Source organism: Pelodiscus sinensis, chromosome 8 (assembly GCF_049634645.1).
Source record: "Pelodiscus sinensis isolate JC-2024 chromosome 8, ASM4963464v1, whole genome shotgun sequence".
Taxonomy (NCBI): domain Eukaryota; kingdom Metazoa; phylum Chordata; order Testudines; family Trionychidae; genus Pelodiscus; species Pelodiscus sinensis.
Window position 1 is genome coordinate 55,115,441 of NC_134718.1, and position 16,277 is coordinate 55,131,717.

The 16,277-nt window shown below is 41.2% G+C and overlaps 1 protein-coding gene across 1 annotated transcript in view; it reads left to right on the forward strand.

Moving 5' to 3' along the window:
• The window catches only part of CPXM2 (carboxypeptidase X, M14 family member 2), a 187,572-nt gene that overhangs the window by 151,945 nt on the left and 19,350 nt on the right, over window positions 1-16,277 (forward strand). The window contains exons 10-12 of the mRNA XM_006136104.4: window positions 10,848-10,971; window positions 12,837-13,033; window positions 14,872-15,051. Coding sequence (XP_006136166.2) covers window positions 10,848-10,971; window positions 12,837-13,033; window positions 14,872-15,051 — 501 coding nt within the window. The remainder of the gene's footprint in view (window positions 1-10,847; window positions 10,972-12,836; window positions 13,034-14,871; window positions 15,052-16,277) is intronic.

Here is a 16,277-nt window from a genome sequence, read left to right on the forward strand (position 1 = left end):
GGTATTTTATGAATAGATATACAAAATAAAATATTATAAATCTGGAAAAATTATTTAGAAATCAGAGGTTTACCATGTTTGTTTCAACTGTGAACATACTGTCTAATCTAGATTTGTGCATTGGTGTGTTATACATTAACATTTTTGTAAGCTGACATCACTATGAACACAGCACACTAAAGAAGATATGATTTTTCTTTCTATTACTGTGGTGACTATTATTACATCAAAATGGCTTTAGAAACTACATTTAACATTTATGTGACATTTGCAGCTTTTAAAATTGGCAGGTACAACATTTAACGTACAGTACTTTGAAATGTCAGTTTGTTTTTAAACTTTTTTCTTGATGATGAAAAAGAATCTACCTGGCCACAAAAATGAATGCTGGCACATATGGCTAAAAGTCTAGCTACTTCTTTGTCAAATTTCCATTCAACCCTAACAGATTTTTCCCTGGTGGTGGTGGTGACATTGCCCATGCTTATTGTTTCAACAGTTTGCTTTTGTGAATACCCAGAATAAGAACATTGCATTATGTTTGTTCCTTCAGAGCACACTAAAAGTTCTTTAATAACAAAACTGTGGTCACAGCTCCTTGCCCACCCCCAGCTAGGACAGCTCCCCCCAGCTCCCTGACACCCCCAGCCAACACAGCACCCCCCCCCCAAGCTAGGGCAGGTCCCACCCCAGCCAGGATAACTCCCCCAGGGCCCCCCCAGAGCCAGGGCACCTCCCTGCCCCCTCCCCGCAAGGGCAGCTTCCCGAGCCCCCCCCAGCCAATGCAGCTCCCCCCAGCTCCCCACCCCCTTCCCAGCCAGGGCAGCTCCCTGCCCCACCCTGGCCAGGAGAACTCCCCCCAGCTCCCTGCCCTCCCAGTTAACACAGCTCCCAGCACCCCCCTCCTAGTGTAGGGCAGCTCCGAATCTGGAGCTCCCTGGCTTCCAGCACCCCCCGTCCGAGAGGGCAGGTCTCAGCCCCAGCCCCAACTGCAGTGCAGGGCAGCTCCCAGGCCCCCAGCCACACCTTCCCCTGCAGCTGGGTACAATGCTGGCCCAAGTTTGACCAGTCCCCTGGCCAGGGCACGAGGGACAGGAGAGCAGCCCAGCTTCCTGATCCCATGGGGCAGAACTCTGCCTGCAGAGCAGAGACCCCTGAATCCCAGATCCAGGGTCTGTTTGTTCATTGCAACAGTCACTCTCACATGGTAGCCAGACGCTGCTCCAAAAAGGGAATAAGTTATCGGCCCATGGGCTGAGGGTGGAATGGAAGCCGCGCCTTGCCAGGAACACAGGGTGTCTGGCCAGCCTACTGGCACCTGGATGACAGACTCCAATGGCTCCATGATGCTCTCCAGTGGGTGTGAGTGCACGGTACGCACAGACAGCGCAAGGTGGGGGCAGAGCAGTGGGGACATAGCCATGGCAGCAGCAGGTCCTTCATGAGCAAGATGGCGGCCAGGTCTGCTTTTGCCCCCCACGCCAGGTGAACCTGAGTGTACGTCTACTGTCACAATGAGACAGGTAATGCTAGTATGAATAAAACAGGCATGATAAAATTCCTTGCTTGCTTACACCAGTGTAAATCTATAGTAACTCAGCTCACATCAAATGAGTTATTTTGGATTAATACTGCTGTACATTAAAATAAAAATTGACTCAGGTATAAGGGATATCACAAAGGTATCAGCAGGCTCATGCCATGTAAATGCCCATGTACCAAAAGAAAGGTAATACTGCTAATCTAATTAGAAACCCACCAGTTTTAATTATCTACTTTTAACTTGAAATAGAGGGAAAATCTAGATTTATGTCATCCCAGACATAGGTGTGGGATGTGCTGGAGAAATATTTCTTCCTGTCTTGCTCTTCAAATCTAAAGATAATATGCTCGGACTTGAAGTATGTGAATCATTATCTGAGTGCTGAATTTTCAGTGTATTTATACTGCATGAGTCATCATTCATTTCTATTGAGCAATTGTGTACTGAGTCACACGTTTAGTTCACCAGAGATTTCATGGCCTATATTCTAGCACAAAGATTAGACAAGTAGAAACTCAATTGGCATAATTAGTGTCAAGAACAATAAGTGTAAATGCATTTTGGATACTAATTGCACAAAGAAAGATTGGTCAGGTTTGAAATATCTTTGAAAACAGCTTGAAAAGAATTATTTCCCTAGTTCTTAGGTAAGGAGAAAAATCAACATGCGATTAAACAATATTAAGGGCTGTGAACTGGTCAGCTGTGAACTAGATGTCCTTTGCTGTGCTTTTTCAGTAGCATAACTCATTTTGGAGCACTCTAGTCACGGAGAAAGCTGCCAGATGGTTCAGGGTAAAATTGGAGGAAATCATGACCACACACCATTGAGGATGTGGGAGAATTCATTGTCTTTGAGCACTTAAAGCACAACAGCTTTTAAGAGATGTGTGGATTTCCCCATTCAACATACTGCTGTGTTCATTGTTCAGTTTATTGTTGACAGTTTTGTTATCGACTTTACTTCTGACTATGTTGGAAGAAATAGCTAACTAATGAGTTTTCCACTCTGGTTGTTTATCATAGACACTAGAGAGGGACCTGTGGTAAGTGTTCAATGGACCACATTTTGGGACCCACTATCTTAAGCGACAGTGCATAAGCTGTTTACAAAAGACAGTTTTCCCTCCCATCAACCAACCGCAGCAGAATTTTGTGTGCAAAAGTACATTCAAAGCTCTCTGTGAAATCAGTATGAACACTCTCCATGCATCTTAGAGTATTTTCATATTACATCATGTTTGTACATGAGCATGTTAGAATGATTTACAAAAGTATGCAGCCCCCAGAATAATTCAGGGAGTGGGCATTTGATCACACATGGATGCCCATGAATAGGATAATTAAGGCAAAACTGTTCTGCTAAATCAAACCCCTAGTTACGTTCAAGACAGATGAAACTTTAGATAATTTGGGAGTAGGTATTTATTTCCCACAAATATTTTTCATTCCATTTTGTGCGTTATGAAGAGAAAGGCGCTTGAGCCAAACCAGGAATCCAAATATCCCTAAACTTCAGAAAAGTTCAGATCCCAGCTCTAAAACAAATGGACTGAAACAACTGCTCAGGGCCTGTTTTCTGTCTGGAAAATATTAGCTAATTTCAGTGGAAGTTACTTGTATCCTCTGGGAAAGAGAATGAGGCTCTAAGTTGCCCTGAAATTTGAGAAAGTTGACCCACTGTTGTAGTTCAGGTCCATTTTTAATTATCGAGATGGAATGATGATGATATTGAAAATCGATCTGATTTCAGCATACCAGGGTGTGTTACCATTAAAACAGCTACACTGGAGGATGAAATACAACCAGCTCTGGAGATTCACAGAAAGATCCACAACATCCTCTTAGGCCACGTCTTTACTTCCTGTGGCAGAGATCAATCTTTTGGCATTCAGTTTAGTGGGTCTAGTTAAGACTTGCTAAATCAAATGCTGCGAGCAGCTCTGGTTGGCACTGCCTTCTGTGAAAACAGTGCCAAGCTCAGCTTAAGGTAAGTTGACTCCAGTTATGTATTTTATATAGCTGGATTTGCATACCTTAATTCGACCTTCCAGGTCTAGTGTAGACCTGGCCTTCGATTCACCTTAGGGATGTGGGGAATGGAATAATGCTGGAGATTCTTGTAGCCCTCAGACACTACTGAAGTGGTTTCTTCATTAGTCCCAGGGTATGTCTACACTAAATCCAGGGTATGTCTACACTAGCTCCCTAGTTCGAACTAGGGAGGCTAATGTAGGCATTTGAAGTTGCAAATGAAGCCCTGGACTTAAATATCCTGGGCTTTGTTTGCATCTTCCCGTCCGGGAGCCATTTTTAAATCCCCTTAGTCTGAACTAACAGCCCGCAGCTACACGCGGCAGTCAAATGTTAACTCGAACTAAGTCCTTAGTTCGAGTTAACTGTTACACCTCATGGAACTAGGGGGCTAGTGTAGACATACCCAGTGAATAAAGAGGCTTTATAGTTAGGCCTGGGCAGGGACCACAGGACTGATCCCTCAATGTATCTAGTGTCCAAATCTACTTTATAGAGTACATGAAATGGCAGTGGACATTATTCTAATCTATAGGCCAGAAGAGCATTGTAGTCCTCCAGCTTTCCAAAGGTTGGGGGCCAGTTGGCTCTGGATTCAAAACACGCGCCCTTTGTGTGAGATGGGGAAAATCACACCCTCAGAGCCCAATTCACTGGGCTTCTTCAGAGAATTTATGTCATTTTTTGAGTGTGTTAATAGAGTAAATAATTGCTGATTGCCAACAAATAGAAATTTCAATTAAGAAATTAGCTTCTGGAAATGTTTTATAACCCTGCTGGTTCTTAAAAACACTCTGACTGAGCATTACCATAGATTATCTTTGACAGTTTGTGCAGGCAGAAGGCAAAAAGCTGTCTGACATTTCAGCTGGCCTATTGTGCAATTTGTATCATGTAGATATGAAAGAAAACTGAAGATGAAAAATTTTCATTCAGACCCCTTATTTAGTACCATCGCCATCACCTCAGTGGAAGATCTTGCAACGTCAAAGATCCAGTGGAATTAGTCAAGGAAAGATATTCACACCGAACACTTCAGTTGAATGGATTATTTTGGAAGACTATTTATTCTTTATAAAATTCTAGGGTGAGGGGCCACATCTGTTTTAAAAGTAAAAAATTATAAAAGTTACTCCACAGTTTGCATCATTTGCACCATATTTAGATAGAGACCTACTTTTTAATTCTCAGTTTATGTACCTCTTAACATTTGAGTTTATATGTAAACATGAACTATCTTAATTACACCTGCATGGCTGGGCTTTGGTAGAATATTAAGAGATAATGAAAACGTAATTCATGGCTCCAATTCAAAAATTAAGTATGTGCTTAATGAGCATGTTGTTCATTAAAGTAATGGAAATATTTCCATTTATTTCAGTCCTCAGCTTAAGGGCCTGATCCAAGGCATGCTGAAGTTAGTGGAAATATTCCGATTGGCTTCAATGAGCTATGGATTAGGCTCTCGGTGCTTTGAATTAGAATAAACTCAAAAATGGGCTTAAGTGCTTTTCTGAATCAGGACACAAGATACTATGGCGATAGGCACATTTGAGATGCTTCATCTCTATTCCCCTAGTTCTTTGAGGGGCTCAGGCTTGGTCAGATGCCTGTTCCTACATGGAAATGGAAAATGGTGCAGGGGTTTGCCCATGTGGAGTTTTTTGTAGAATTAAAGGCTAAGTAAGAACCAAGGTGGATAGATATGAATGAAATACTTTTTCATTATCTATAAATCAGAGAAAGGGAATTCATCCTGCTACCATAGACCTCCTTTCATGTTTCAGGAGTTATACATTGTACTCTTTCTGCTTTGTATGGTAGATAATTCAAGATAAAAATTATTTCCTTTGTGTAGTAAATAAGTGTTTCTGGTCCAATGTCCTATTGAACATGCCCTTTGAGAATATCATCAGAAGAACGGTCATTTAAACAAAATATTAGAAAGTTTTAAAAATTATTCTCATTTAAAATATGCCTTTTTAATTGGAGTCACAGATATATTCCGGAGATATATTCTAAACTATAACAACAAAGGACGAGTTATCAATATATACATTAAAAAAAATTAAAGACAAAATTAGAAAAAATAGAAGAGTGGGAAAAGGAGGAGAATGGGGTTGAGGAGAGAAAAGGGATATGCAGGTCATGATTAATCAGAAAATGACTCTAGTGTTGTTCCATTAGGCCCTCCAACAGCAATTCTGGGCCCCAGTGCAGTCAATGGGCCCCGGCTGGTGACCAGTGAGCTGATGGCTGCACTGATAGACACGCTCTGCTGGTGTTATGCTTAAAAGAAGCACACGGGATCTTTTTCAGGGGGATAAGGCAATACGCCACATTTATTGATAATATAATGAAGTAGCATATGCATTTACACACACACACACACACACACACACACACACACACACACACACACATCCTGCTGATGGAGTAGTTACCAGTCTGTTGCTTGGCTCGACCTATTGGCCAGATAAGTCGGGTGAGAGGAAGGAGCCGGGTTCGTTTCAGTTGGAACTGAAACTCCACTTGGTCGTTGCAAGACAGAACCCGAAGAACTATACAAGACACCCCACACTTTATAGGGTTTTTCTTCCATGCAAGTCTGTGCATGTTGCCTTGTCAGGCCTTGATCAGTCACTCGGCATCACAATCAATCTTCCTATGACATGTGCTTATCAGGAAGAAGTTGTTCTCACAGCCATTTGATATCCATATGCTGATGACCCCTCGGGGGTGTTGTCCTTCCAGTGAAAGTTGTTATCGATTCCCTATCAAGGGGTGCTTGCCACTAACTTCAGGGTCAGTCAATCTGCTCCGGTAGTCTGCGTCTTCAGTGTGCTTTCACTTAGTTGATAATTATTTGGTGCTTCTGAGTCTCCAGCCCCTCCTCTGATCTTTTGAGCATGCAGTGGCCTTCACACTTATCTCTTCTAAAACATTCTCTCTCTCATTCACACAAACAATACATTTACAGAATTGCAGCATGGAACAAAGGGGTACTTCTAGACACTTTAACAAAGTTACAAAGTCTTTCAACATTTAACTTCTTTCTATCTATTACAAGGCCTTATCTAACACTAACATCACTATGCATTACAATGTTCTGTCTCTTTACTTCAATATGCTAATATCAAACAGAGCTGGAGCTAAGTTAACAAAGCTGCCTGGTCTGTCTGAGGCCTACTTCTTGTATTTAACTTTAATACAAACCTTTTGCTATAACATACATTTATTATAACTGACATATTAGTTACAAAATTCCAATTCCAGTGCTACACTGGTATGCCCATGGATTTCACATTCCCGCCTGGCTGCCTTTATTGCTGCTAGTACCACTCTGTGTACACATAGGGTGTGTCTAGACTACTGAGTTTTGTCGACAAAACTATACCAGCGTCTACACTACCGCTGAGTTCTGTCGACATAACGTCGACAGAACTCAGCAGTTTTGTCGACGCTGGTATACCTCATTTTACAAGGCATAACACCTTCTGTCGACAGAGTTCTGTTGACAGAAGGTGTTATTGCCTGTAGGGTTGCGTCTAGACTACAGGTTCTGTCGACAAAACTTCTGTCAACAAAACGCGGTAGTCTAGACGTACCCATAGGAGCATATGCACCGACTTCCAGATTTCCTAAAGTGCTCAGGTTAGGCCTCTTTACCCAGTGCCCCACCTCACCCTGCCTCTTCCTACCCCTGTTCCTCCCCCACAAGGACACGCAATATACAAGGGCCAGCCATGTGTTCCTCACACCCACTTCCCCTTATGTCCAGCCCAGGGCTACTGAACTCTTCCTGCCCCATGTTACTTGTGATGGTGGATCTTTGTTCTCCTGCTGTGGCTCCCTCCAGCATGTTCTGCTGCTCTCCCTGGTTGACGATAGCCCAGGGTAGGAGGAGGAGGTCACTGCTTTTAGCTTGTGGTCACTGCTCTATAGCCTTGTATTACAACTGCCTGAGAGAGCCTGGCTGGGAAGGAGGCGGGTTCTGCTCTCTGGTCTTCTCAGCTGTTGGGGATCCTGGCACCCAAGCCCAGGCAAGGAGCAGAAGTCACCTCCCCAGCCACGATCTCTCAGGCAGTTGCTGCGCAGGGCTGCAGCAGAGACCATCTCAGTGGCTAGAAGGGCCTGGTCCCACCCCTTCCACTCCCAGCATCTAGGTGATGTGTCACTCAAGCCTGCACACTGCCAAACAGCTGATGATGGCTGGCAGGAGGAACTGGAGAGGAGTGATGGGAATGAACTGATTGGCAGGTCCCACTCCTGTCGACGGATGGTGGCGGGGAGGCCTGGCCTGCCAGTGGGTGCTCAGCATCCACTCTGGTCTTATGCTTAGGAGCCCTGTTGCCCACCCAGGTGATTTAAAAGAGCCTGGGGCTCCCAGCTGCTGCTGCCATGATAACAGGCAATTTCCCCTTTGCCTCCCCCAATTGACAGGCTTGTGTTCCATTTATTATGGGCAAGGGAACTTCCTCGTAATTCTTTTTCAGGTTAATTATCACAAAGTGACCCTTCATATGTCAATGGTACTTAAACAGGAACTCACCTAATTAGGTTCCAAAGAACTGCTGACCAGTTATTCTCAAACAATGGTAGTAAGTGTCAAGGTAGGTAGATGAGCCAATATTAGTGTTACTGATCAGCTTATTATACCTGCAATTTGCACAGACAGCTAACCTGTGGATTCACATGCTTTTATTACCAGTAACTCCTCTTCCTTTCCTCCCTTTTTTTCAACCGCCCCCTATATCTTTTAGATCGTAAGCCCTTTGAAGCAGTGGCTCTCTTGTCTTTTACTAATTGTGTGTACAGTGCTTAGCATGATGGGGTCCTGACCTAGTTGACGCATTTAGAAACTATTGTAATATCAAAACATTGATGATGGTTGTGAAGACGATGATGATAAATTAAATAATTTGTCTTAAATGAGGACACTGGGAGTCTTATACTGCATGACAATTTCCTGATGAGGATGGATTTTATTATGCTGAAGAAAGTTGCTCTTTTATTTGTTAAATTGGTCTCTACAGTTAGTGAACTTAGAAAAATATTACATCACTTAGTCAATCTGCAATAAGATTGCAATTAGTATTGCAGTCTTTTATGGGTGGAATTTTGGTAATATTTTCACCAATGTGAATTGTTTTTCCATCTAGATTTGCTAAATTGGAGCCTTGGTATTGGACATATCTAATTACTGCATTTCTAAAATTGTCAGCCCTCTTGTCATCCAGCATCGGTTGTAAATTAACGCTGGGAGAACAAAGTTATGTTATGTTACAATACTCATTCAGTAGATTATGCACAATCCAGTGAAGAAATTATTGTCTAATTCATTTCCTTTGTATTCTAATTTACAGTAACATCCTTATTTCTTTAATCTCTTCCAGTGAACAAAATCACTGCAAAAAATCAAGGACATTCTTATAATTCAAAACTGTTTTCTACTATTTTTTATTAGGACCTCATACTTTGAACTCGTATATTTATTACTTTTTTTAATCCAACTGAGACTGATGCAGGGGTAGAAAAATTGAACTCAGTGGTCACTAATGGTCAAGTAGTACGTGGTGTATAACACTGCCATGCAGTTAATTTGCAACAAGCCAGACATTATAGTACATATCAGTTCAGCAAGTTTGAATGTCATGTACATTAACTTTATACTCACCTATAAATCTTTGAATTTGCAGAGATGCATGATAATTTTTCTCTGGCTTGGTGATAGTTTTTATCTCATATAAAAACTACAAAAAGACTTATATGGCATTGCCCAAGTCTGGCCTGGGGCAGGGATGGGGCCATTGCAGGCCTTATGCTGGTGCTTCCTGGGTCTAACCCAGGGCATCGGGGGCCGAGCAGCAGCTGGCAGCTACTCCCTGGGGCAACCCAGGGTGGAGGTGCTGCCAGCCAGCTGCTTCTCTGCCCCCATGGTCATTCCACAGTATAACTCCCTCCTACCAGACCCTTCCCTTTCTATTTTATAAGAAACAGTCTAATGGCACATCCCATTGGCCTAGTACAATCAAACCCTGACCTTGGTTTAAGTTATAAGAAGTTGCTGCATTCCCAATTTGGTGGTCTTAGCTCTTATAGTTTAGAAGGAGTTCTTGAACAAACGGAGTCATGGAAGAACAGACAGAAAGCCAGACAGACAGATGCACATTTCTAAAATATAATAGATAGATGTTAATTTCACAGACTATATCTCATGCTGCTTTGAGCCAGGCATTGGCACACACAGTAGCAAGGCACCTAGCTTTGCTACAGATGCTTTAGATCATAACCCCAAACCTCTGAAAAGTTTTAAGGTATAATAGCATATTGATGAAAGGTAAGAAGTCGCCTATTCTTCCTGCCATGTGCTCACAATGGGGAGAGTTCAGATTAGGTAGCATGCCCTTTCAGATGAGGCCTGTCTCACTGTTCTTTCCACTTCCATATCTCATCATGCTGCAATCCTACCACATATTTCATGCTGATCTGAGTAGGATTGGACTTGCTCTGTACTTAGGTGATGGCCTCCAGATATAATCAAAATGCTGAAAAAATGGGGTGAATGATTCAACAGGTGAAGTTCTTCCCTCTTGCAGAACGAGAATCCCAGTATGAGATTGGGGATACAGTGCTTCTGGAGGTATCCTCTGATGGACTGTATATTTGGCTTGGGTCCTGATTCCCTTATATTCAAGTCTCAATTCACCAGTAACTCAGTGTGTCACAGGCTCCATTTTTAAAAAAGAAAGTAATTATTGTACTTACCTAACACAGGAGTGTTGAGTGTTTGTTTAATTATTGTTAGTGCTTTGAAAATGTCAAGTGCTATACACCAGGAATGGAAAGTATTATTATTATTCGTTATTTATTTTTATTATGACTATTCCTCCTCTCAGTTCATTAGCTTAAATAATGTCATGTGTAAGAAGGATTTTGAACTTCGCCCACACAGTGCTGCTGCAGCAGACTGTTACACTTGTTCTAGCTGAATGAACATTTGGTTCTCAGCCAACAGACCTATAATTGTCTCAAGAATGGATCTTTCAGCAATTTTTGTTCTCAGCTTTAACTTTTAATTTTAACATCCCAGAAAAAATCAAAATGAAGATAGTATCTTTCCCCAACATCCAGTTTTGGATTATAGAAACATCTAAACTTTGTATTAGTTACTGTATAATCAATATTGTATGTATGTATATATACTGATATATACATTTGGAGCCTATATGTAAAATATAACTAAGTGCCTCAATTTTTTCTTTGACAGCTGATGAAAGTTGTGAATGAAATGTGTCCGAATATCACGAGAATTTACAACATTGGAAAAAGTCACCAAGGACTAAAGTTATATGCTGTTGAGATCTCAGACAACCCAGGAGAACACGAAGTTGGTTAGGATTATATCCTGAATAAATGTATTTCAGGGTGGTTTTATTGTATTTTTTTATTCCACATCTTGTCTGCAGCAGCAATTATCACTGAAGAAACTTATGTTCATTGCTGCAGTGCTTTTGAATATGTGTGGGAGGAATTTCAGTGTTATAGTTCTAAGAGGAGAAGAAAAGACTGAACATAAATAGAAGACATTATAGAAGCGGAATCCAATTCATTAATGCTAATGGGTTAAAATTTTAAAAATTAAAAAAAGGGTAGAGTGGATTTTAGTGCAGTGGAATGTGTTTGGATCACAGCCTTCAAGATAGAAAGAAAGAACGCTCAAGACACTATGAAAGAAAGCTATCAGGATGGTTGACATGATTTGTTCTCTACAAATCCATGCTGATTGTAACTTATCACCTTATTATCTTCCAGATGGATTCCTTAATTATTTGCTCCATTATCTTTCCAGGCACAGAAATGACACTAACTGATTTGAAGTTTCCTGAGTTGTCCTTATTTCCCTTTCTATAGATAGGCACTATATTTGCTCTTTTCCAGTCTTCTAAAATCTCTCCCATCTTCCAGGACTTTTCAAAAATGATAGGTAATGGCTCAGATACCTTCTCAAGCAGCTCCTTGAGTATTCTGGGAGGCATTGCATCAGGCCCTAGTGACTTGAAGACATCTAACTTTCCAAGTAACTTTTAACTTGTTCTCCTATTTTAACTTCTGAACCTACCTCCTTTTCTCCAGCATTCCCTGTGGAACGAGGCGTACAGATAGTTCGGAATAGGAAGCCTATTCCGAACTATCTAGTTCGTGCCGCGTGTAGCCTTGGGCACGGAGTCCGCACTAGCGGACATTTAAAAATGGCGGCGCCCGGCAACATGCGAATGAAGCCCGGGAAATTCATTTGCAAGTTCGTATGACTACATTACCCCACTAGTTCGAACTTGGGTGATAGTGTAGACATACCCTTAGATACTACCTATGTCATAGTTGTGTGTGTTTATTTACTAACATTTCAAGTTCTTCCCCATATTTTTTGCATCTGTATACAGACAACTAAGATACTGGTTTGAGTTTGCCCTCCTCTCCACACCCAGTTTTGCTTTGTTTCTGCTTTCTCCCTGCTATTACAGCCCATGCTGCCTCCAATGTGACCCATCTCCCAGGTCTCCATGTTTTTCACTAACCTGTGGGCTTTGGTCACTTGCCCCCGTCAAACTAACTTACAGCTCTCCTCACTAGGTTAGCCAGTCTGTATCCAAATACTCCCTTCCTCTTCCCTGATAGGAGGACCCCATCAATGCTTAGCAGTCCTTCCTGGAACAGCAGCATCTCACGGTCAGAGAAGCCAGCAACACTCGTAATCTTGTCAGAATTATGACGTAAAGGACAACAAACATTGTAGCATTTAATGAAACCTTGCCAAATAAGTATGAATAATTATTTTAGATTAATGAATGGAAAAGAGGGTGTGAGGTCAGAGACATATTCTGAGAGTCAGGAATTAGTAAATATTTGTCATGTTATCTTTTAAAAACATAGATCTTTTAAAATGATGCTCTATATCAGTGTTTTACTGTAATGGGAAAATACAAAATGATGCATTTTTATTTTACACTATGTTTTTCAATGGAAAATGTATCCCAAATGCTTTTCATGGTTTCTGTAGATATTTCCAATATATAATTAAATTGTGGGTAGGAGCAATGGGAAAGACACATTAAGTGGTATTGGCAAGTTAGAAAAGATTAATCCTTTTAGCTGAGATGTTTATTTTGGCGTGTGACTCCCATTGACTCCGTTGGGTTGGATCCCTGAGTTTTTCCTCTGACAACATTCCTGTCCTGTTTTGTTTTGTTTTGAACAGGTGAGCCAGAATTCCGCTACATTGCGGGAGCTCATGGGAATGAGGTACTTGGACGTGAGCTCATACTTCTGTTAATGCAGTTTATGTGCCAGGAATATCTGGCCGGGAACCAACGCATTATACACCTCATTGAGGACACCAGAATTCATCTCCTTCCTTCAGTCAACCCAGATGGCTATGAGATGGCATATGAAGTGGTAACATTACTTGTAATTACCTTATTCATAGGCGCATATGCTACCAATCTACTGTTATCAGGATGATTTTTTGAAAATGACCAATGTGGACATAATCACTATAAACAAAGGCAATAAAGCAACAATCCAAAAGGAAAAGCAAAACAGGAGTGAACCATGTTCCAGATGATCTCAGTTGCTGTGAGAGCATGATACCCGGGACATACACCATGTAGAGTAGAAGCACAGCTAAGCAAACAAGCATCTCCAATGCACACCAGCTGAAATTTCAGATGGCTTTTACATGCAGCTCAGAGTAGAGAACACTGCCATTTTTCAATGTGGAGTGAACAATCCTGGGAGTATTGCAGGCTCACCAGTGGGGTAGTAGGGGGACAAAGGGGGCAATTGCTCTGTGACCCATTGAGACAGCAGCTGGCAGTCCTGGGCTGTTTAATCACCATCAAAGCACCTCATGGCATGCTCTGTGTGGCTCTGAGGGCTGCCTGCCGGGGAGAGTGCTCCAGGCAGTGCTGACAGGTGGCTGCCCCCAGCCCAACCTTTTCCACTTGAGGCCCTGCCCCTTCTGGGAGAGCTGAGCTCCCCCCCACTTTTCCCAGAGGACTAGCACATTGGTGCCCCCCCCCAAAGCACTCTGATATACACACCCAAGTATAAAAATTGCCGGCCCCCTGAACAGGTGCAGAAAGTGATCAGAGTTACTCAATAGTGCCAAGAATCCAAAAGGACCAGGAGTTTGTAAATCTCAGTATCAACCTGCAAAGGTTCCCTCTCCATAAAGGAAGTATCTGTCATCTCTACCATCTCGTCTGGGAATTTGCCTCCATAACTTGTTCCAGATGACTGTTCTTTTTATTTTATTTTTTAATTGGCATAGGTACTAGATGATTACAACTTTCTTTCTTCCAGTTCTGGACTTGTGTGATGAACATCATAGTCAAAACCCATAATAATTGAGTTAAACCAAAATTATATTCATGAATTTGAGTAATTAATATGAGGTGATATGAATGAAACTAGTCAAATGAAATGTTTGAGATGAATGCAGTTAAATATTACAGAATTTAATTTAATTCATTTTGGGGAGGAGTTGATAGCTAATAGTTACTAAATGATGATGATCTTATTTTAATATATTACCTTTAATTTCAAAGGATCTTCAAGTCCTTTATAAACTTTACTGATTCTATCTAGACCTGTGGATAATTGTGTGTGTATCTTTAACACAGTGGGTCACATCCTTGGCCTCTGCTAAGGTTGCTTTGTACTCTTAAAGTGTCACAAAGAAACCTTAAACTGTCCTTAGAAGGGCTGCTGGGGATTCCTCCACATAGTCAACTTTATACCATTTTCACTAGTATGGAGGGACCATATCAGGGACAAGACAGGATCGGGCTGGTGCACACACAGTCTCATCCAATCAAGTCCATTGGTGTGCAGCTTCACAGTGCTATGCCTTCAAGTCACCTATAGAACACTATAATTAGAATTCATTCTTCTGCCACTGAAGTACAGCCACTTTGGGATAAAATTCAGTACAGACAGTAACACTCCACAGCACTATTGGACAGAGATTGAAGAACAGAGTAGTTCATCCAGTTGGAACTTCAGCAGAAAGCTTAGGTAGACAGAATCTAATTCCCAGTGCTAGCATTTGACCAAGATAGTAAGCACTTAGGATAGTTTACTCCTAGAAGAGAGTTCATTGGGATCCAATGTAGTTACAAAGATTTTTGAATGCCTTTTCTAACAGAAAGATGCATGTAACATCAGATATTCAATGTAACATAAGGTTGACTGGAGGTAACATACTGAATGATTTGAAAATTGTGTCACAGGGTTCGGAATTAGGAGGCTGGTCTTTAGGAAGATGGACTAAGGACGGCATTGACATCAACAATAATTTTCCTGATTTAAATACCATGCTTTGGGAAGCTGAAGATAGGAAAAAGTTTCAGAGAAAGGTCCCAAATCATCATATTCCAATTCCAGAATGGTACCTTTCTGAAAATACTACAGTAAGTACAAATAGCTCCAGAGAATATGGGAGGGACAAAAAGAGGGTGGGATGAACCTGTGATAAACCTTATGACATATTTGCATAAAAGTTTTTAAGATCTTACTTCCTATTCATCAGAAACTTAAATCAGGAAGAGCGATGATGAATGATAGACTGTTAGAACATATAACAGGGCATATTAAAACGTATATTCACCTCCCAATTTAGATTAACTTGATTTTTAATAGTGAACATTATTGTGATTATATTAATTTTGTAGGTATTAGTTTATATACCTGGGCTCTTTTCTATTTGTTTTGGAGAGACTGCGTGTTTAATCATTTTAATGAGCCATCACCATAACTTTGTGAGATCCTCTTTGGAAAGCACAAGATTAGACATCAGGCAAATTTCCCCTAGGTTTCCAACTGAATTTCATTAAAAAATCATAACATCAAAAATCTCTTAAACATCAGACTCCATCTTACATGCAAAACCATCCCAATGGCCAGTGTCAATTGCATGTATTGGATAGTAATGCAACAATATTACGTTATTTCTGTATCTCTTACTTTAACCATGGCCAGTATTTTGAATGGATGAACATAGCCATCTTGAGAAGAAATGAGGGGAAGGCACTTCACCCTTGTGAACTCTGTATGATTTAGAAATATTTTCATACTTAAGCCTCTTCAGTTTGCAAATTCTTTCATTTTCACTGACACCAATGGGGCAGGGAAAGAGCCTAGTTCCTTGGTGGCTGCTGCTACAGAGTACATGCACCCTCATCACTCTTTGACTAGCTGTTTACCTATTTAGCACCCCAGCATACGGTAGATCAATCCGAAAGCTGTATTTTATATTGGTTGCTGGTTACCTCAAGATACACAGCCAATAGCTACCAGGATGCAGGGAAGCCCTGAATACATCCCCCTTTCTCTTTCTCATTCCTCTTCTGCTGACTACAGTGAAGAGGGTGACACAGGAATTGCAAGACTCTGTGCTAACAGAGTATCCCCTTGTATTCAAAGGATCCCCCCATTGCAGCTATGCTGACTTTAGAGATTACTTTGCACCGACGGCTTTAGCATAAAGTGATCTGTGTGCAGCTGAAAACAGGCCATTGTTTCTAAGCGATAGGAACTTTGCAGCTAAATCCTCTTATATTGTTTCATTTGTAATATTGCACAATAAAGAAGGGAAAAAAATCAAAACCTTGATTCTGAATTTCTTTGAAATTCTGAG